The sequence below is a fragment of the Lynx canadensis genome, chromosome F1, assembly GCF_007474595.2.
Source record: "Lynx canadensis isolate LIC74 chromosome F1, mLynCan4.pri.v2, whole genome shotgun sequence".
Classification (NCBI taxonomy): Eukaryota; Metazoa; Chordata; class Mammalia; order Carnivora; family Felidae; genus Lynx; species Lynx canadensis.
This window is the reverse complement of record NC_044319.2, coordinates 50,365,943-50,389,563: the sequence shown is the minus strand read 5'-3', so window position 1 is coordinate 50,389,563 and position 23,621 is coordinate 50,365,943. Positions and strand designations below refer to the sequence as shown.

The window sequence follows — 23,621 nt, the reverse complement described above, 5'->3', positions numbered from 1 at the left end:
GATCACATATACTTTGGAATTTGGAAACAGTTAACAAGAGAGCCACTCCCAGAGATAAAAATTGAGGACAAAACAAGGGATATTCCCAGGTCTGGGGCCCTCAAAATGTCTTCGGAATAGAATTTCATCATTGGTACCAACAAGATTGTTTTGTGTTCCCTGTTTTTCCCCTTTCTAGGTGGAGGTGCTCACTATAATTATCCTGGTTGATTCTATCTTGGTGTATGGTATGTCTGGGACACATAACTTGCTGTTTGGTTCATGTCTCTGTAAAAAAAGAAACCACATATGGATTGGATTAAGAGGTTGCCAAGTATCACTCCTCTGAGCTCAACACAGTAATAGATGGGACTTAGGTTCGGTCTTTCATGGGGATGCGGGTTCTGCATCTGAGAAGATGAGGAAATTGAATATCTAGTAATCAGAACAATGGAGCGTGAAATCATTACAACTTTTTATAAATATTAAGGATCTCTTTTAAGGAAAAAGATCCCTCTTTAGGTAGGCAAGGATAACTTGTTTTGACCAATGAAATTTAGCATTGGTGTTATGTATCACTTTTTGGCTAAGCTTTAAGACTTAATACACGCATCGCCTGCCATGTTATTTTCCTTCTCTGTGGTGATCACTCTTCCCCATGGGGCCTGGTCTGTCAGCCTGAGCCTTAGAACGAGGGCAGAGAGCAAAATTGCCAGCAAAGTTGCCATAGTCATGTGAGGAAGAAATAAACATTGATGTTACAATCCAAAGATATTTGGGGGTTGTTGATTACAGCAGTTATTACTAGCCTGTCCTGAATGGTAGATCATCTCAAAGTCCCTACACAATGAAGGAAGTTTATTGGTTCATGTAACTGAAACTAAAGAAAAGGTGACCTTGAAGCAGGAGTGATTTAACAGCACAACAATGTAACCAAAGAAATATATTTTTCCATCCTGCATGGGTCAAGCAATTCCTATAGTTGCAAGATGGCGCTCTACAGGTCTTATGACTATGCTCTTCTTATCTAAGAAGAAAAATTAATAACATTCCCTATAGCTATAGTGGAAAAAATAGGCATCTTTCATCTCCTTCAAATACTCCTGGGAAATATATTTCTGGGTCTCATTGACCCAATTTTTCATGTGTCTTAAACTGATCTATGTAGCTAAGGGAGTGGATTCTGGTGATTTGCTTGCATTAATCAGAGTGCAATTCTGGATCTCAGTATGAGCTAAGTACCATACACGGCAATACTACGAATGGGAATGGGGGCAGTTCCTCAAAGAAAATTTGAGGCTCTTTAGTGGTGAATACTGAGCAGCAAACAGTAAGATTTCATTAAAGATTATAACATGTAAACTGGACAGTTAGTTAAAATTCAAGGGTTTTATTCAGATGCACTTATTTTCTCTGGAAAATATTGTTTTTCTGTAAAGTTATAATTAACTATCATCTGAAGGAGAAACTGCTCTGGGGAAAGAAAATTAATAATAGTCTATATTTAAAAAAACATTTATAAATAAAGTTAACCCAACTTTTATAGTCCATACAATTTCTCTTTATAACATTAGAAAGTGTATCCATTTTTCAGATGAAGTGTCAAATGGACAGTGTTCTCTAAAAGTAACACCTAAACACTTTCCATTACAAGGTGGCCTCCAGCTGTCATTCCTGGTTTATTAAACGAATATCCTTACATTTAATAGGACATGATTCTGATAGAGATTTATGTTGACAACATACAATACACCTTAGATTTCCCACCTACCAAGTGATGACACAATTTCTCCAAAGAGTAAAGATGTCATGTCAAAAAATTCTAAAAGATTTGTGCTGTATGTAAAGCCCTTTATTTTTTAAGATTAGTTACTACTTAAAGATTAGCTATCACTTGTATCATTATATTCCATAGTTGTAGCTTAAATAATTAAGTTTCTTATTCATCCAAAGAAGAATTAAGGATAACTTAGGATATTATAGGAAAAGACGCTATATTGTTGCCTAGATAGTGGTTATTTTTCTAGTAATTTTAGTAAATGATGGCATGATCCAAATCAAAATAAATTTTAAGTTTATTTATTTAGATACATCTCTAAAACTGTAAGGTCTTCCAGGTTTTTCATTAGGATAGAATTCCTGACCAAAACCTGGGTAGCAATTGGCAAAAATACTGTTTTTTTTCAAGTTATATAGGAGACATCAATGTTTGTTTGGTTACTGTTACTGTGTGCACATGTTTCGTTTGCTGTCTGCATCTATATCTCCCTACGCCTTTCCCTGTATCTCTATCCTAGATCCTTTCTTTCACTATAATTGCTGTTGCATATATGCCACCATTGTTTCTTATTGAACAACATTAATTTGTTTCTGAAAATATAAAGGTAGAGAATAAATACATTTATTCAAATATAGTTCTTACAACCAAAATTCTCTCAGGTTGCAAGATATGAAAAAAATACATTCTATTTTAAAATTTTCTGACACCTTTTTGGCAGGCTGTAAAAGGCATGTTTTCCAGGACTTGTATTACAAAACAAAATGAATCATATATAACCAAATATAAAAATGGCTTAGCAACGTACACTAATCCGGTCAGCTGATTTAATTTTATACTTGGTGATAAGAGAAAACACACAAAACAGAAACGTATTTACAAACAAGTTATCCTGCTCCAATAGAATCTGAAATGTATTTTTTCTTCAGCTTCTATAAAAAAATATTTTAGATTCGTTAATTGCTTGCATTAAAAAGTTGTCAAGTAAACTTAAATATTTGAAAATCACCTTATCATCATTCTTAATCAAAATGATATAGGTTGGTGCATTTCCTTACAATCAAAGTACTTAGAATAAAGTCTATTAGCTTATAGGAGCCTGTGGGTGATGAGATCATTTGAAAACCTTTTCCCAATGCAATATCTGCCTCATTACTTTTTATATTTTGCTTATGTCTAAGAGGCAAAAAAAGGAAATTTTCTTTCTCAGGAAAAAACTCTTCTCAAAACTATCAAGTGTGTTCTTCCATACATTTCACTAGTTTTGAAAGGAGTCCAGTAAAAATATTTTACCTGTTGTGTGCATAAGTAAATGTGGTTTTACCAAAGATGTAGTGTACTAATAAAAAGTTTAGATTCATTCTTTATCTTTATGTTGAAATTGAAAGAAAAAACACCTCAATATTATCTATCATGAATCAAAAAATTACAGCAAAGTAGGGTCACTCCTCAAATTAAATTTGATTCAGCTAAATAAATACACTATATACCAATTGAAACAAAAAAAAATATTATGTTTTTTCAATATTGTAAATAGTTTCAGAAATATCATCCAAACATAGATTGATTCAGTAAATCATTTTTTTTTCAACTGACACAATTGAACCAATATGGTAAGAATCTGGTTTTAACCTGAGATGGACAATACACACAGGAGTTAAGATGAAAAAGTCTGACTTTTTTTTTTTTTTGATAGTGTTGGGAGTGAAAAAGTCCGACTGTAATTAGCATTAGCTTTTAGCTAGTAGTTCAGAGCCTCTGGCCATTGAATATTTCTGACTAATTTTTCACCAATTACATATTTTGGCACATAACATATAATGAGCATTAAAAATGTTTACTTTGTTTAATTATTCTGGAAGTATGTCCTTCTGATTATTTACATGCCAGGATTCTTGCCCTTAATTTTTAATTTGTATTAAATTATGATATAAATAGAGTAAGATGCACATATCGTAGGTGTGAACTCAGAATTTTCAAAAACGGAACATGCCATTGTAGCAGCCTCCGGAGTGAGGCATAATGGCTTTTTAGCACCAAAGAAACACCTCAGACCCTCATCTGTCACATCAGCACTTGCCTCAGCAAAGGAACTGAAGCCCCCACTTGGACTAGGATAGATGAACTTTGCTTATTTTTATACTTCATATAAATGGAATCACATAGTATGTATACTTTTGCTTTTGGTCTTTTGCTCAATTTGATACTTAGATTTATTTATATCATCCTGGGTAGATCATGTATTCACCTAGCTTCATAGAATTCCATTGTGTAAATGTGATTTTTTTACTCTTTTCCTCTTGATAGGCATTTTGATATTTTCTACTTTCAGAGTGTTGAAAATAATGTCCCTTCCCCTTCTCTTTCCCTTTCCCCTGTCTTTTCCCCTCCCCCCACTTCTTTCTCTTTTTTCTTCCCCTTCTTCCTTTCTTCTTTTTAATTTTAGCCATTCTAGTAGTTAAGTAGTGCTATCATGAGTGGCTTTATGACTCTACTTGCCTTTTTTTTTATTACTAATGCTATTAAACACTTTGTTGTGTAATTATTTTCCATTTGGAGTTCCTCTTTTTCAAGGTGTTGAAATATTTTGACCATTTCTTTATTGATTTTTTTTAATCGATTAGAAAGATTTCTGTATATATTATCCATAGGAGTTCCTTGTTTGACAAATGTCTTGCAAATATGTTCTCCTTCTATATAAATTGCCTTCTCATTTTTTTTAAGTTTATTTTTTTATTTTGAGGGAAAGAAATAGAGCACAACCAGGGGAGGGGCAGAGAGAGAGAGGGAGAAAGAGAATCCCAAACTTGTTCCATGCTAAGAACTCAGAGACTGATTTGGGGCTCAAACTCACAAATCACAAGATCATGACTGAGCCAAAACCAAGGGTCAAATGCTTAACCAACTGAGCTAACCAGGTGCCCCTTGCCTTCTCATTTTTAATGCTGTTTTTAATTACAGAAATTTTAAATTTCTTTTTTTTTTTTTTGTATTTTACTGTCAATATTTGGGATTTTATTCACAACATTCACTAAATTTTGAACAGGTTTCTTCTTGACTACAGGCCCCTGATTTCCCTTTTTGTATGAAAATTTGCATTGGTTAATTCTTTCTGTGTCCTTTTTAAGATATAAATCCTTTATAAACCATAAAGACTTTCTCAAGGATCTGGGAGTGACCTCTTGGAAATGTAATCATCCAAAGAAAAGGAGATAGTACCTCTATTCTCCAGCCTCTGGAGGAAAGTAGAAGACAAACTTAAATAAGGGACAATTAGCAAACACAGCTAGCTTAATCATGTTGACCAGCTTTCCTGGTCATGTTTTCTTGTACTTTACCATGAGCTAATCCCAATGTTTTAATTTTTTTTTTTTTCAACGTTTATTTATTTTTGGGACAGAGAGAGACAGAGCATGAACAGGGGAGGGGCAGAGAGAGAGGGAGACACAGAATCGGAAACAGGCTCCAGGCTCTGAGCCATCAGCCCAGAGCCCGATGCGGGGCTCGAACTCACGGACCGCGAGATCGTGACCTGGCTGAAGTCGGACGCTTAACCGACAGCGCCACCCAGGCGCCCCGAATCCCAATGTTTTAAAAATCCTCCCTCATTTTGTTTCAGAGGATTTGAGTTCAACTTCTCTTCCCTACTGTAAGTCTCTCTCCTTAGTCTCAATTTTTTTTAATGTTTATTTATTTTTGAGAGAGAGAGAGAGAAAGAGAGAGAGAGAGGCAGATAGAGATGGAGACAGAATCCAAAGCAGGCTCCATCCAGGCTCTGAGCTGTCAGCATAGAGCCCCACACAGAATTCAAACTCACAAACTGCAAGATCATGACCTGATGCTTAACTAACTGAGCCACCCAGGCGCCCCAATTACAAGAGTCTTAAATAAAGTCTAACTTGACTAGTTAGTTAACTGATGGGGTACAATTTTCATTTTGTAGTTCATATAAATTAATAATTATATTTCTGTTGGATTGACTGTTTTATTAGCATAAAATATTTTATTTCAATTAATATATCTTGTATTATAAATTAGCACTTTTAGCTAGGTTTACATTGCATATTTTTTTCCACCCTTTAACCTCAATTTATCTATGTCCTTAGCATGTCACTAGTAAATAACAAAGAATCTTTTATTACTATTATTGTTATTATTATTGCTATGTTATTTTAACCTGTCCTGTGGTCTTTTATTTAGAATATTTAATGTGATAAGAAAAATATAATATTTAATATAAATAACCATTATAGTGGGATTATATCTGACCAGTTACAATTTATTGAAAGGACAATCTAAACTTATCCCTTTATAACTGGATTATCTACTTGATACAGATGATTCTTCTTCTATTTTCTACTTTATTGTCTTTTGTGGGGGTCATAAAATATTTTTATTTGATTTTCTTCTTCTAGATTTTAAGCATTTTTCCTTATTTTAGAATTATCATAGAGATTATGAATATATGTCTTTGATTTATTTCACTCTAATACAAATTACATCACTTAACACATCCTTAGCAATAGGAGCACCTTGGAATACTGAGAATATTAACTCTTTCCATTCATCACTCATTATTATACTATTGTAATATATCAAAATTCTATATACATCTATATTGTTTCCACATCACATTATAATTATTATTTTGTACAGTTGATATTCACTTGTATTCACTCTCATATATTTGCTTACTCTATTATTCCTCTTCCTCTTTGCATTTCTATGTCTTTACCCAGCATTTCTTGTCTGAACACATCTTTATTTTCAGCCTCAGTTTTGAAAAGCTGTGGACTGGTAAATAATTATAAATCAATAGTTATTTTTTTTTTGTTTTTAAAGATGTCAAAATCTTTTGTTTTTTGATGAGTCAGACCTATTATTACTCCACTGAGAGTAATGTCTTTTTTTCTCTAATTATATTGAAAACTATTTTCTGCCCTTTCTCCCCAAAAGTTTCTCTATGATGTGTCTATCTGTGATTTTCTTTTTATTTATCTTTCTTTGTGTTTGTGTTTGCTGTGCTTTTTTATCTGTAGGTTGACTTGTATGGATTCTTAGTTAAAAACAAATTGTATCCATTATGTCTCTGCATATCGTTTATGCCATTTTACCATCTACTCCTCCTATGCCTCAGATTAAAAAATCTGTTAGACCTTGTATGCATGTCTCCAATATTTTGTGATTGCTTTCCTCACTGCTTCCATTTTGTCTGTTCTATTCATCTGTCTTCACATTCACTAACCTTGCCATCCATTGTGCCAAAACTCTTATTAAAACTCTTATTAAAAAGACTGAGCTATTGATTTCAGTTACTGTACTTTTATGTTTCAGAATATCCTTTAGTCCACCTCTGTAGATTCCAAATCTTGGTGAATGTTTCAACATCTTCATCTACACTATCATTTCTTTCCTTTACTTTTTTGAACATTTTAATAACAATTATCTGAAATCTTTTCTACTAATTTCAATATTGGAGTCATCTGACATCTATTGCCTGGTTTCTTTTCTCTTTGACATTATCTGCAAGGTCTTGTGTGCTCACATATGTTGTAAATTAGGGTTTTATGTCCATCATATATCAAAAGAACTGCAGACTCTTTAGAAAATCTTTCAACCTCAAGAGGCCACCCTCTCCATATTTAGCAGATGCTATGGGGTTTAATTTTTTCAGGGTCAACTCCTTAAGATCAAGATTTAAACTGCATTAGTGCTGGGCTATAATTGTATAGGACTCAATCTACTTCTGGGTCTCCCCTGTTGTTAAAGTGTGGTTCTTTCAAACTTTCAATTATCCACCTTTTGAGCATTTGCTGCAAAGATTCCATTTTATCACTGAGAGACTTTAGTTTATCTCTTCAGTCATCTGCCACAGGTAGATTCAAAATAAGACAAACGTTTTTAAAGAGGAGACTGGCCATGAAATTAAAAGCCTTTAAGTCTCCAATATTCTCTCTTTGATCTACACTAAATGCAAAATATTCTTCTGGTTTCAGTGTTCTGGAAGTGCAGCATTTTCCAAGAGCTAATCCTAGGTTCTCAGCTTCTAGCTCTGACTGGAACTGATAAATGTGCCCCAGGGAAAAGCAGCTATAGAAACTGTGTCAATTCATCATTTTCTGTAGGGGTTTTCCATCCTTGCTAGTTTTATTTTCAAGCTCCTCCTTTTCGAGAGTTTTTGTCTTAAGCTCTTGAAAGTCTGTGATAAACTTCTTTCCACTTTCAGAGACTTTTGAATCATTTTATAGCATCTAACACTGTCTAAAATTCAGCAAATACCTTGTATTAAAACTGAACTTCTTTAGGTCCATCAGATCTAGAATTTTGTCACTCGGATATCCACAACCACTGAAAGTTTTGCGGGTTTATCTTTCTTCCTTCAGCCACTCTTTGAGTGGCTAAATGCACAGTCCTCAGAGTCTACTCTAAATCAAGAACTGTCAAATGTTCACAGAACTAAGTAAATTAGTGAATAAAAGAAAGGAAGGAAAGAAGCAGGGAGGGAGGGAGGGAGGAAGGGAGGGAGAGAGGGAAGGAGGAGGGAGGAGGGGAGAAAGGAGGGAAAGAAAAATGTGAATCGCCAGCTTATACCTCCGGTCAGAAATTTTATTTCAGTTAGTTTTGTTGCTTTTGTGACCTATTACATGCGTAAAAATATAATTTAAAAAATTATTTACCTTCCTAGCACTATCAATGGAAGTGCTGCCTTACTTCAATATACTACATTCTACCTGGAAACAAAATCCAAATGCTCTTTTGGTGATTTGTATTTTAATAAACTTTGCTTTAAAAATTTAATGTTTATTTATTTTTGAAAGACAGAGACAGATGCGAGCGGGGAGGGGCAGAGAGAGAGAGAGAGAGAGAGAGAGAGACAGAATCTGAAGCAGGCTCCAGGCTCTGAGCTGTCAGCACAGAGCCCAATGTGGGGCTTGAACTCATAAACTGTGAGATCATGACCTGAGCTGAAGTCAGATGCTTAACTAACTGAGCCACCCAGGTGCCCTCTATTTCAATAAATTTCCAAGGCAAAATAAAAAAGTGTAGCATTCCTGTGTGAATTCCACAAATATAGAGAGGCCCAGAGGATTCCCTGATCTAACCTATCATACACTGTGCTATGAAATGGAAGTTGTTGTTGTTTTTAATTTAAACCCAGGGAGACTACCGTATATTATAATTTATCTAAAAGTGCTGTATTCCATAATTATTTTTAAACATCAGATGGTATGCATGAATAAAACATTACAAATGTCTCAGGCATGGTATCTGAGTATTCTACCGGGAAAATTAGAAAGAAAAATTTGAGATTAGAAATTCATTAGGTTTATTCCTAGATAGCTTATTGGTTTTGGTGCAATTATAAATAGGATTGATTCTGTAATTTCTCTCTCTGTTGCTTCATCATTGGTGTATAGAAATGCAACAGATTTATGTACATTGGTTTTGTGTCCTGTGATCTTACTAAATTTTTTTATCAGTTCTAGCAGGTTTGTGTGTGTGTGTGTGTGTGTGTGTGTGTGTGGAATCTTTTGGACTTTTTATAGAGAGTATCATATCATCTGCAAATACTGAAAGTTTTACTTCTTCCTTGTTCATTTGGATGCCTTTTGCACTGTTGGTGGGAATGTAAACTGGTGCAGCCACTTTGAAAAACAAATGAAGACTTCTCAAAAAGTTAACAACAGAACTACCCTGTGAGCCAGCAAATTGCACTACTATGTATTTACCCAAAGAATAGCAAAATACTCATTCAAAGGGATACATGCACCTCAATGTTTACAGCAGCATTATCTACAAAGGCCAAATTATGTAAACGATCCATGTGCCCATTGACTGGTGAATGGATAAAGAAGACGTTATACTCAGTCATAAAAAATGAAATCTTGCCATTTGCAATGACGTGGCTGCAGATGGAAATAAGTCAGCCAAAGAAAGACAAATAACATATGAGTTCACTCATATATGGAGTTTAAGAAACAAAACAAACAAAAGGGAAAAAAAAGAGAGAGAGAGGAAGGCAAACCAAGAAACAGAGTCTTAGCTATAAAGAGCAAACTGATGGTTACCAGAGGGGAGGTAGGTGGGGGATTAAACAGGTGATGGGTATTAAGGTGTGCGCTTGGGATGAGCACCCATTATTGTATGAAAGTGTTGAATCACTATACTGTACACTTGAAATTAATATTACACTGTATGTTAACTTAGTGGATTTTAAATTAAAACTTAAAAAAAGAAAAAATATATAAACTATAGAAAGAGAGATTCATAAGATTTTCCAACAATTTCAAGGGGATAAGGATCTTTGATTCTAAACAGTTCTTCCTGTTTATATAAATAGAAATATTTATATTTGAAAATATTTATAATTGAAAATTGTTACTTATTAAGCACTATTTTGATCAAAATATACCTCAAGAATTTCTAAATTCATCAATCCTTCCTACATTTATTTGCCTACCCTTTTATTTTATAATTTGGTGGTTCTATTCCACAAAAAGATGATGTTTTGTTGCAACCATCAATTGTATTGTTTCTTATCTGATGTTAGCTGTGGACTTGTCCTAGATGGTCTTTATTTTGTTGAGATATGTCCCTTCCATGCCTAATTTGTTAAGTTCTTTTATCATGAATGGATGTTGAATTTTGTTGTCACTTTTTAAGTATGTTTGGCTAATCCAATCACCAGAAGAATTCTAACACTTAGTCCTATAAGTCTGGCCTCTTGGAAGTTAAAACCTCTTTTGCCCATTTGAAAGTTAGACATGCCTAACACTTTTGAGTAATTACTATACAATTATGCTCACCATAATCTAAGGATTTTAATTATTCTTTTATCTTGTATTATTATATATGCTTTTATCAACATTTTCAATTTTATGTTGAGACATCCTTAATCTTTTATTAAAATTCAGTGCTTTATGAAATGAAAGCTATTACAGGCTATGTAATCAATAAGAAACAATATTGAAAGCACATATACACACTCATCAAAATTCAGATATAACAAAAACAAAAACCCACAAACATAAATCAAAATTGATTTAAATTTGATTAAAAAATAAAGAGTTCAGTGAAGGTGCACATTCATGAAATTCATGTTAATGTAAAGAAGGTATAGGACAAAAAAATGCTCTCTGCGTTTTTGCCTCACAAATGAAACCCATGCGCTATTAGAAAAGGCTAGAGATATATCAGGGAAATCAGATGATAAATTCTTATATTGAGAAAGGCAAAAGCTTTCTTTCTTAAATGACTAATACATGAGTTCAAGAGCAGGTTAGGTTCTAGTGCCCATGGTACATAGCAATACACAAAGCACAATATGTTTTCAGTAAAATACAGAATCCTTGGTAATAAAAGCGGTATAGATGTCTATTTGAAGCAATAATAACAGAAATTAAATAAAAGGCTTTCCAATTATGTAATAGTTTCTTCCAAAAAGAAAGTAGCCGTTTCAGTATAGTATTTTTTGTTTTTTATTTCTGACCAAGTTTAAGTGTTGCATTAAAACTTATCTTACCTGATTCCTCAAAGTCACTGTTGTAGGCTTTCCAGGTTTCAGTTATTCGAAGAAGATTCTCTTCCATGGCTTGAATGTCCATGGAGGGGCAGTTGCATTCTGGAAATTTGGGACCACATTGACACCAGCAATCATTGTCCTTGCAGATGAACTCTCCCTCTGAATTGCAAGCGATGTAGCTCAAAGCCGCTTGTACAAAACGCTCCTGAAGATAGTCTGGAAGGAGGACTTGCAGCCCTTAAAGAGCATAACATGCAAACAAGTTGTTTTTTGTTTTTTGACAAAGAAAAAAGGTATAACACATATTTAAAATCTTCAAAAAAGGCCAACAATTTAATATATAAGTCATGGATTTAAAGCAATCATTAGAGGGGCGCTTGGGTGGCTCAGTCGGTTGAGCATCCGACTTTGGCTCAGGTCATGATCTCACCGTCTGTGAGTTTGAGCCCCGCATCAGGCTCTGTGCTGATGGCGCAGAGCCTGGAGGCTGCTTCCAATTCTGTGTCTCCCTCGCTCTCTGCCCCTCCCCCGCTTGCGCTCTGTCTCCCTCTCTCTCAAAAAATAAACAAACATGTAAAAACAATTAAAAATAGGGGTGCCTGGGTGGCTCAGTCGGTTAAGCGACGACTTCAGCTCAGGTCATGATCTCACAATTTGTGAGTTCGAGCCCCACATCGGGCTCTGTGCTGACAGCTTGGAGCCTGGACCTGCTTCGGATTCTGTGTCTCCCTCTCTCTCTGCCCCATCCCCTGCTTGTGCTCTGTCTCTCTCTGTCTCAAAAATAAATAAAAACATTAAAAAAATTTTTTAAACAATCATTAGAAAATTATCTAAGCCAAAAAAAGAAAGAGAAAAAAAAAAGAAAGAAAAAAGAAAGAAAATGATCTAAGCCTTCAAAATTGCAAATATTTGTAATTCTTTTCAACATGTGCTGATTCTGTGCACTGTCCAAGAATCTCAGAAATGATAGAAGTGTTTAATCCCTCAGATTACCTGATATTTTAAAAATTTAATTGGCTCTTTGTTTCTTCATTTATGTAAAAAAATGTTTTTAAAGTTTTCATTTTATTTTTTTTATTTTTAATTTTTTTCTTTATATTTTATTTATTTTTGAAACTGTGAGAGACAGAGCGAGAATGGGGGAGGGGCGGAGAGAGATGGAGACACAGAATCCAAAACAGGTTCCAGGCTCTGTCTGACCTGTCAGACCAGACTGAGCCACCCAGGCGTCCCTAAAATGTTCATTTTAATTCCAGTTAGTTAGCATACAGTGTTATATTAGTTTCAGGTGTACAGTATAGTGATTCAACACTTCCATACATCACTCAGCGCTCACGTCAACAAGTGCACTCCTGGAGCCCCATCACCTATTTAACCCATCTCCCCCACCTCCGGTAACCATCATTTCGTTTTCTATAATTAAGAAAGAATCTATTTCTTGGTTTGTCTCTCTCTTTCTCTCTCTGCTCATTTTTTTTTGTTTTTTTAAATTCCACATATGAATAAAATTATATGGTATTTCTCTTCCTTTGTCTCCTTAACCTAATTGTTTAGAATATTTAGTTATTTTTACATAATGTAGGTAGAGCCTACCTTCCTATACCTTTAAAAAGAGATGCATTTATTTTCCACCACACGCTTTCAAGTAGTTTTCAATATTTTCTTTTACTTTCAGACTATTAGCCCACATTTACATAGATATCACAAGACAATGGGTTGTGGCAATGGTAAAGGAGTTACAGAATGTTGATGATAATGCTTATCTCTTGTTATTAACAATGCATAACTTATCCAACTGTTATTCAGGAGTGATCATTGAGACTACAAGGAAGCAGATGGACTGATTTCCACTGTTACACAGTTCATGTCCTTGCCATGTATTAAGACAGCTCTATGATATGATTCATTACTTGTCTACATGCAAGTTTAGTGAATTGATATCTCTGAGGAAAACATTCAAAAATGAAGATAAGTCTATATGATTAATATTTAGGGTTCTTTACTTGTTTAGTATTTATTATGATACTTCAAGAAAATAGTTTCAATTTCAGCCATCTTGTTACATAGGAAAATTTAATAAAAAAGGTAAATATTCAAAGTGATCAGTATACAAAAAGAAAAAGAAAAAGAAACATCTGGTCAATACCTAATTGACATTTACTACAAAATTGGATTTTACAATTATGTTTATCTCTTTATCTATCTATCTACTTATCTATCCCTGAAGAAGAAAACTGACATTCTGTAAAAAGTTTTTTGGGAGATGGGGAAGAAGTCTAGAGACAAATCACTCAAAACCTTTTTGAGTTTTTTAAGGCTCTCCTGGGGATTTTTTTTTTTTTAATGTACAGGAAAAATAGAGTAAAAACACCAAAATACTAATTAGAGAAGGTCTACTTGGCTCTGAGCCATTGCTTAAGGAAGCTGAGTTCTGAGCCCAGGATGTTCTGTTAAAGGGAGCATATGAAACAGGGCACTGGAAATTATAAATGATAATCTAATGGAAATTCCGCAAACTGAAGTTAAGAAATAACTGATGGACTAATAGCAGGCTAGAAAGAGTTAAACAGATAATAAGCAAACTGGAATATGTCATAAAAATATTGAATACAAAGTAGTAAAAAAAAGGCAAAAGAATATAAAATACAGAAGACAGTATAAAAGATATATAGGTCATGACTAAAAGGTCTAAAACTATATTTAGTGGAACCCCAGAATAAGAGGTAAGAAGGAAAAAAACAATATTTGACGAATAAATATCTTAAAAATTTTTCAAAATTGATGAGGCACTAAGAAAGCTGTAATGTGCAAATATATGTTCTGGCAAAAGGCAAAATATACTTTCTGGCAAGACAAGCAGCAAAGTGACAACGGCCAGCTGACTAGTGCTCTTCAATGCTGTTCACCCAAAATAGCGTGAAAAACTAAGGAATTCCTTGGACATTATCACGTTGCCATCCAAAATTTTCATCACATATTAAATAAACCAAGAGTAGCAATTTGTTGCATTATAAATATTTCTCTTTTGGGGCACCGGTGTGGCTCAGTCTGTTAAGCCTCCAATTTGACCAGGTACATGATCTTCTGGTTCATGAGATCAAACCCCTCAATGGGCTCCATAGTGAGAATACAGAGCCTGCTTGGGATTCTCTCTGCTCTGTCTGTCCCTCCCCCAGCTTGTGCTATCTCAAAATAAACACAAAAGCATTAAACAAACAAAAAAATAATTCTATTTTAAAATAAAAATATTACATTGTATTTCCGTATGTAACAATGGACGCTTGTCCTGGCAATTTGGGATCTAATAACATCTACTAGAAAAAATTTATGAGTGAGGTGTGTGTATGTGTATATGTGTTTGTTAATTCATTTCACGATCCCTACATATTTTTGTTCTAATATATATTCACTAATAAGCATCTTTACTGACCTCAGTCACATATCACTGCTATGAAAATAAATAATTGATGATGTGTGTATATTTTACTGACAAGTAGAGATAACATAAAATTTTATGGCATAAATTATACAACACAGCTTTTCTTTTGTTTAATTTTTTAAGTTTATTTATTTATTTTGACAGCGAAAGAGAGAACACACAAGCAGGCGCGGGACAGAGAGAGAGAGAGAGAGAGAGAGAGAGAGAAAGGGAGAGAGAGAATCCCAAGCAGCCTCTGTTCTGTTAGCACAGAGCCCAGCACCAGCTCAGACTCACAAACCCTGAGACCATGACCTCAGCCAAAACCAAGAGTCAGATGCTTAACCAGGTGAGCCACCTGCACCTCAATATGTACTTTTCTAATAATGAAAATCTTCAAGCTAAAGAATGTTAACTCTCGATGTAATCATTATAATTACTGGTAACACACAACTCAGTAGATTTAAATTTAGTACTGTATTGTACTAAATTGTATTGGTAAATAATCTTTAAAAACAAATGCTACCATCTTATTGAAAACACAGGATTTTAATGACTTGATAGGGTTTTAGTGTTCATTAGTTTATGGGTTTTTTGGCTAGAAATATATGTTAATAAAAATCATTTCCCTGCTTTTCATCCTTATATATGTTATGCTCTAAGAAATCTATTCCAGGGAAGTGGGCTGGCATCCAAGCCCCTGCCAATGCGAATCTGGTGGGAATGGGAGCCATCAGAACGGGCACCATGACTGTGGACAAGAGCAGCACGATGCTGCAGTACATCGACTACAGGATAAGGTGCATCCCTCAAGACTCCCGTATCTTCATTGGCACCTTCAAGGCTTTAAACAAGCGTGTGAATCTGATCCTCTGTGACTGTAATGAGTTCAGGAAGATCATGCCAAAGAATTCAAAAGAGGAAGAGAAAGCAGGAAGTCCTTGGTCTGGTGCTGCTTGGGGAGGAGAAACTGGTCTCAATGCCAGGAGAGGGACCTCTTCCCAAAGATACTGACATTGTCTGAGTGCCACCTGCTGGAGCTGCCAGAGGCCCAGGGATTAGCAGAGCTGGTGACAGAGGAATCCTAGGTGGTGTTCCAATGCCCCACACTCCTGCAGGACTTTCTGTGCCCGGCCGAGGGGTTGGTGGGCCAGCCCAACAGGTGACGACCCCCCCAAGGAAGAGGCATTTAGGTTGCTGCAGTTGCTGCTATAGCCAGTATTGCCGGGGCCCCAACCTGGTATCCACCCGGCTGTGGTGTCCTTCCCCACCTGAGGGCTGAGAGGAACCCCCTCCAGGCATGATGGACCCACCACCTGGCATGAGGATTCCCATGGGTCCCACAGTGAGGATCCTCATGGATGAGGGAGTCCAACGAGCATGCCCCTTTCAGGATGCAACCGCCTTCCAGGGGGATGAGATGTTTTATTTGACCCGTGGCCACAGAGATATGGATGTAGTCCACAAAGGCATGGGCCCGACTGTCCGGGGCCAAGTTACCACAGGCCTGTTTGTTTGTTATGCCTTTGTTCTCAGTCTCATGAAGTTGTCTGGTTTCCCTTTGGTGGTCTCCTCCCCCAGGAATGCGCCCACCAAGGCCCTAGACTGTTCTTGCCCTCCTCAGCTCCCTGCCTGTTTCCTGTAATGCTGTACATAGTCCTTCTATTTCCTTATGGCCTGTGAAACTAGTCTCTAATAAACTCTTAAGAATATTTAAAAAAAGAAAAAAAGAAAATTTGTTCCAATACATCAATAAATAAAGAAAATAGGAAATAAAACAGTTTTATGAGGCAATATCATTAAATTTTTACTATAAGCAAAACAAAAACAAAAACAAAACAAAACAAAACAATTATAGTGACCTATCAATAAATCTCCTATTTGATAATAAACCAGTCCTCTGTCAATTTTGTCGAAATAAAACATTAAGAACCAACTGATCTGGAAAAGTATTTGTTACTCAATCATATGAATCATTCACATCTCAGTTTCTGGGAATTTTACCAAAAAGTTATTACCAAGACTTAATAAATGACTTTTCATTACTCCTTTACCCTTTCACTCAGAAGTACTTTGTTTGATATGTTAAATTAACCAGGCGTTGGAAACATTGGAATGTTATTAATATATTAATATGAATATATTAATATTAGTATATTTATTAACACTTTCTTATGAGTTACTCTTTGTCATATATTACATGTATCATCATCAATAATTTGGAGTTGCAGGTATGGCTTTTTCAAGTTTTGAAGTGTCTGTTTGTAAGCTAACCGGTGAGGCCAGATCTCGAGGACAAACAAGCAGGTAAACCTAGCTTCCTCATTGCCAGAAAACGTTTGATTTCACTTTTTTTAGGTCAAAATTAATGTTCTGTGTGCATCTCTTTGACATTTCATTTCAGAATGTTCATTCTAATATAGTGAGGTCATGTAGTTTTGTTCTGAATTTGTTGCCTGATGCTTTTACCTTGAATAATTCTTATTGATGCTTTCCTTGCTCTGATGAAATTCTACTTCGAGACACCAGTGTTTCCACTTGTCAAATATAGTGACCTAAAATCTTTTATACATTTCAAAGGAATGTATCCTGGGAATGTTGATCCAGAATCAACTAATGCTTTGTTGTTGTTGTTTTTTAAGTGGAGAAGGGCTGCTATTAATGGTGAGGTTGAACAAGTAAATCAACATAAATACTCGGACTCTCAATAAAGATGAAGTCTCAGAAAGAACACATGGGGAGTTGAGGATTTTGATATTAATTTCCTGAAATTATCTTTGGAAAGGTCTTGGCACCACAAGGATACACATAAAGTTGTGGCAGACAATTGAAAATAGAGGCCTGGAAAATAGAAAAGGTGAAAAATAGAGACACAGGTTTCTGCATTACTCACAGAAATGGTAAAAGGTTGAAACAATAATTATTCAAAAAAGAAGCACTGCTTCACTTATTCTTGTGCGAATTGTTTTTCAAGACAGATATGAGGTTGAAGCTTTGCTTTTATAATATAATACTCTAAAAACTAAGCACAGTGATTCACAAATAAAAAAATAATAACTCATGTTAATAAATAAATTTTAATAATAAATCAATAAACATATGTCATATAAATATTCCAAATCCTTTTCTATTAAACTTAATGCTCTGATGACAATTTAATCCATACATTAGAAAAGAGTAAGCAGTAGATAATTACATGTAATATCAGTAGAGTACATTTGTTTAAGTAAGAAAAAAATATTTCAATAACTTTATATCCAAAATTGATAATGAGAAATTGGATGGCATTTAAAGTTTAAATTTTTAAGTACTTCCTTTTTCATTTGTATACAATTGAAAAGAGATGAGATTCATTTATTATTTAGGGTAAGTTTAAATAACCCAAAGCTATTACATTTTTGAAAATTGAAATGTTGAAGGAAAATGTCTGAATTTCTGGAACTTTAGAGCATTCTTATGTAACACTGAATAATGTAAATGCAGCTCTAACTTACGTAGTTAAAGAAAAAAGTAGATGAGAGAAAAGGTAGACTAGAGAAGAGTGACTGAAAATTGATCAAGTTGATCAGTCAACTTAATTTAGATAATATGTCACCACAAACAAGCCCTTTCTGAACTTCTTCAACTAGTACATGTTTAAACATGTGTATTCATAACCTTTCTTGTCATTATAAATAAGTAATAAATAAGTACACATACCAATGACCCATTTGAGGACAGTATATATGTGTTACAAGTTATTTAAAAATCCTCTATTGAGTTTTCTTACAAAATATAGCAATAGAAAACAAAAGGCAAATTATTACCATTATCACATAATCTATCTCTATGATGGAAGTAATGCAAATATAAATATTTTGTTAATAAATTCTCAAATAACTGTCTATCAGAGGACAAACTCAACTCTATGTACCATATTAGGCTATGTTTGTTTGTTTAGTTATTTACTTATTTTTAAAGTTCATTTATTGATTTTGAGAGAGGTAGAGACAGTGCAGATGGGGGAGGGGGCAGAGAGAGGGAGAGAGAGAGTCCCAAGCCATGGGGCTTGAACTCACGAAAATGTGAGATCATGACCTGAGCCGAAACACTTAGATATTATGTTATACTTAAAATGTCAACAGTTCATGCTACTCTGTGCATTGATATGGCTACAACTTTTACTAGAATCTATAAGGAAAAAGTCAAACCCAGACAAACCTATGAAAACACAGCTACATATTGAGATAAAGATTACTGTATAGAAGTAAAATATCATGATAAATTTTCAATTGCCACAGATTACCTAATTTAAGAAGTAAAGTGAATTTTAACATTTTCTTCATCTGGTATAGAATGTTATTAGCAATTAAAAATAGGAAATTAGCATTTTATAAGAATTTTAACAGCCTAGTGCTGCATATATGGCTTGTTAAGAAGAAAAGAAGAAGAAGAAGAAGAAGAAGAAGAAGAAGAAGAAGAAGAAGAAGAAGGAGAAGGAGAAGAAGGAGGGGGAGGAGGAGGAGGAGGAGGAGGAGGAGGAGGAAGAGGAAGAGGGAGGGGCTGGGGGAAGGGAAGGAGAAAGAAATCACAACTGGGTAATTGTTATCCAGACTTGTAGAGAATTAATGAAGTTTTAGCTACATACCTTGCAACTGAATCTTATTCTCAGGACTCTGAACCAGAACAGAACTGACAGAATCTAAGTTGTCATAGTTACTGCAGCCAAGAGGACCAGTCCGTGTTTCTGTTACCTGACAAACAAAACATCAACTTTATTATATAAATCAGACTTCACCATGTTCTTTTAGCTCAATGTAGCTGTCGCACACTGATATTATATGTTTGACAGTAAACATCACTGAAAGGCATAGGATCTGATACATACCAACAATACACACACCTAAGCACAGAGAAGACAAATAACTCCCTTTGTCTTCAATTCCATTCTCTTTCCTTTGGCTAGGCATAAATCTTCTGGGAAAATAATAGAAAGCCCTTTTTGGTCAAAAGCATCACTCACCTAAGGTCATTGATTTTAACCAAGATATGACAAGGCCATGCCCCTTTAGATAGAGAGCAAGTTCTGACTCGTATGAGAATTGTTTTTTGTTTGCTCATTTTTCCTCAATAAATCAGACCCATCTGTCAGGCTACTGTCTAAAAACTGATTTTATTATTTTATTCTACTTAAAAATCTATAATTTTCCCATCTTTTATGGTGCCTTCAAAGTCCAAACTCTTTTGCTTGATTTCCATCTGTCCCATTTATCCCTAACACACATTAACTTGCCTTCCAGCTGGACATTCTTAATTCTATGCCTTTGCTTATACATCCTCCACCCCCGTCTTTCTTTTCTCCCCTTTGACTAACTTATTTTATCTCTCCTCAAGATTAAGCACATTTTCAAACACCCACACAAAATATTCCTTACTGACTTCCACTTGTATTTTTCCCATTTCTATAAAGTTGGGGTTTGCAGTGCTCAGCCATAGCACTTAATTATGGAATCACATGTTGCAGACTAATTTTTCCATGGGTCTCTTGGGATGTAGAGTATTAGGAGATGAGGAGGAGTTTAGGAAATAAAGAGAAATTAAATTTATCCTCAGGATAATTTAAAAAAAAACATAGTTTGAAGCAGGGAAATATTGTGATGATCTTTGTATTTTTTTTTGATCTTTGTATTAAAAAAAAAGATACTCTCCACACAACAACCAGAACAGTTTCCAAAATTAATTCACATCATCTCATTTCACCATTCACAACTCCATGATGGCTTTCCATCTTACTGAGGGTAAAACCCAGAACCCTTCCTAGAACTAAACAAATGTCATGCTATCCAGTTATCCCTGTTACCTCTCTAAACTCATCCCCTCTCCTCTTTTCCTTGTTTACTCCACTCCAACTACACTTACCCTTTGCGAACATGCTAGTTATTTTCCGACCTTGGGATTTCTGACCTGCTGTTCCTGCATCTGGAATGCTCTTCCTCAAAATATTTATAAGCTCACTTTTTCACTTCTTTCAAGTTTTTGTTCAAATGTCACTCTCTTAGGACTACTTGGACTAGCCTATTTTCAATGAATACACCTTCCCACACTTCCCTCTTTGAACCATTATTTCCTTTCCTCCTTACCTTGTTCTACTTTTTCCAAAGTAGTTTTCAGCTTCTAACATGCAGTATAATTTAATCGTTTATCATGATTACCGTTGACACCTCTCATTGGAATGCAAGTTCCACAAGTGCAGGAAATACTGCCTATTTTGTTCACTATAATATCCACATCACATACTAGATTCTTGTATAAGCTCATGATGAAGTGAGAAAGAAGGGGACAGTTTGAGGGGGAAAATCATAATAAGGAAGACAGTAAGGTCGTTATTGAGATGATAAAGCCTGAATAAAGCAGTGGCAATAACATTTATCTGAAGAAGACAGATTATATAAAACAATTGGACCTGGCAAGATTAGGAAACACTGAAAATATACACAGTGAAGGGAGGAAAAGGAAACTGAGGTTTCGAGCATAAGTGATAACATTATGATATGTTGCAAATAGGGTCCACTGTGGAGAACATGTAAGAGAATTTGGTTTTGAGCATTCTGACTTCTGAATGGAATAACATTTTCAACCAGAAACATCCAGTAGGAGTAACAGTGCAGATCTGTTTCTTAGAAGTTATGTCAAAGATGGGATTACTAACTTGGGAGTCAAACACTTATAGGTAATAATCAAAGACAAAGGGATAGACATGTCAGCTCAGATGCACTGAGTGAAGGTATAATTTGTACCATGACAGCTCTATGATATTTTGTAACAAGTCCCTTAAAGCAATGTATATTGACTATGAGTACAAAGCAATAGTTGAGAATGCAGTTTATCATGTGCAAAGCAATACTTTTTCCCTAACATCACACCAACTTTGTCTACTCCCCACCACTCTATTCCAATGGTGATACTGACCATCCCTTATTTTTTTCAGGGAAATCATATCTAATGTTGATATGTATAGCATACATGTATTAGTATGAGTGTGTATATACACATGACATTTATTTATTTATTTATTTATTTATTTTTTTTTTTTTTTAACGTTTATTTATTTTTGGGACAGAGAGAGACAGAGCATGAACGGGGGAGGGGCAGAGAGAGGGAGACACAGAATCGGAAACAGGCTCCAGGCTCTGAGCCATCAGCCCAGAGCCTGACACGGGGCTCGAACTCACGGACCGCGAGATCGTGACCTGGCTGAAGTCGGACGCTTAACCGACTGCGCCACCCAGGCGCCCCTACACATGACATTTAAATATAGATGATTAACAAAAGGGTAAAAGAAGGATTAAAGCCATCAAAGGAAATACTTAAGGTTTCATGTAACTTAAATCTTCATGTTGTCCTATCATGTAGTTTAACTACTGTCCACCAACACACAGACACAAAAATAATAGAAACAAATTCCAGCATTTGTCATCGTAAGGAATTTTTAAGAAGTAAAATTGCCCGGGACACCGAGGTCGCTCAGTTGGCTAAGCGTCCCACTCTCGGTTTTGCCTTAGGTAATGATCTCATGGTTTTGTGGCTTTGAGCCCTGCATCAGGCTGTGTGCTGACAGTGCGGAGTCTGCTTGGGATTCTCTCTCTCTCCCTCTCTGTCTGCCCCTCCCCTACTCACACTGTCTCTGTCTCTCCCAAAATAAATAAACTTAAAAAAAATAAATAAATAAAAAGAAAAAATAAATAAAATTGGCTTCAAGCACACGTTTATTGAGATATGAGATCTTGGAATTTAGAAAGCAATCTTCTGACACTTAACTTTTGAAAGAAGATAAATGGTAGTAGTCCATCTCTTTACAGACCTTCAGTTATGTTAAGTTACTGTGTTTTTGAGAATAAATTCAGGAAATTTAAATAATGGGTTTATAAATTTAGAAGTTTGAATACCTTTCTATATCTACAGATTGATTTAATCTCTTGCCTTTCACAATATACAATAATAAAAATCTAGCAGATCCTATTTATAATTTTATTATTTTTTAATTATTATTGGTTTTTGAAAGAGAAAAAGAGAGCACAAGCAGAAGAGGGGCAGAAGGAGAGGGAGAGAGGATCCCAAGCAGATTCTGTCCTGTCAGTGCACACACAAACCTATGAACCGAGAGATCATGAACTGACCTAAAACCAAGGGTCAGAAGCTTCACTGACTGAGCCACCCAGGAGCCCCAATTTATAATTTTATTTTGTTTATTATCACTCAGAAGTGAATTCGCTAATACTTTTATGATTTAATATAAAAGTTCACAAACTCTAGCACAGTCAAAATGCAAACCTCTTATTTTCAATGGTTTCATATTTAAGGCTCTTACATGTCTTATTAGTGTCAACATTAATAAATGCATCCATCCTTGTTTCTTTAATACTATCAACGAAATGAAATGAAAAGAAACTAATAAAAGCCAATTTATTCTATAAGCATTTCTATAGATATATTAACTCTACCAAAAATGAATTATGTGGTGGTACCACAAATAGCTTGAACTTCTGTTCATCAGCTGATAGATGGACATCTGGTATAGAGGTCTTCATATATAATCTAAAAATGGAAGAGTGATTAAATAGATAAACATAACAATGAGTAAGACTAAAAAAAATGAATACTGACTGACAACAATCCAGTACTGATAGCTTTCAGTGTTTTGAGAACTGTGATGTCGAATGAGAAAATATTTTTTTAAGTTTATTTTATTCATCTATTGGAAGGAGGATGTTGAAAGCAAGGGAATGTAGTCCTTAGTATCCAAAAATGATGCCCTCTCTGAGGTGTCACAGTGGTTTGTGATTGTATCTGAGCACTATGAAGAAAACTGTATGTGTTTGTGGAAGTTGAAGGACCAGTGTGGAGTAGCAAACACAGAAGAGGCGACTTTACCAGGAGTAGAAAGA

General features: G+C 35.0%; 1 protein-coding gene and 1 pseudogene across 1 annotated transcript in view; one reads left to right on the top strand and one right to left on the bottom strand.

Annotated features, from left to right (window-relative positions):
- Positions 1 to 23,621, bottom strand: part of BRINP3 (BMP/retinoic acid inducible neural specific 3) — a 409,556-nt gene that overhangs the window by 111,014 nt on the left and 274,921 nt on the right. Inside the window, exons 5-6 of the mRNA XM_030303111.1 lie at positions 19,325 to 19,430; positions 11,280 to 11,516 (exon numbers count right to left, since the gene is read on the bottom strand). Of these exons, the coding sequence (XP_030158971.1) occupies positions 11,280 to 11,516; positions 19,325 to 19,430 (343 nt within the window). The remainder of the gene's footprint in view (positions 1 to 11,279; positions 11,517 to 19,324; positions 19,431 to 23,621) is intronic.
- Positions 15,433 to 16,301, top strand: LOC115505466 (annotated as a pseudogene).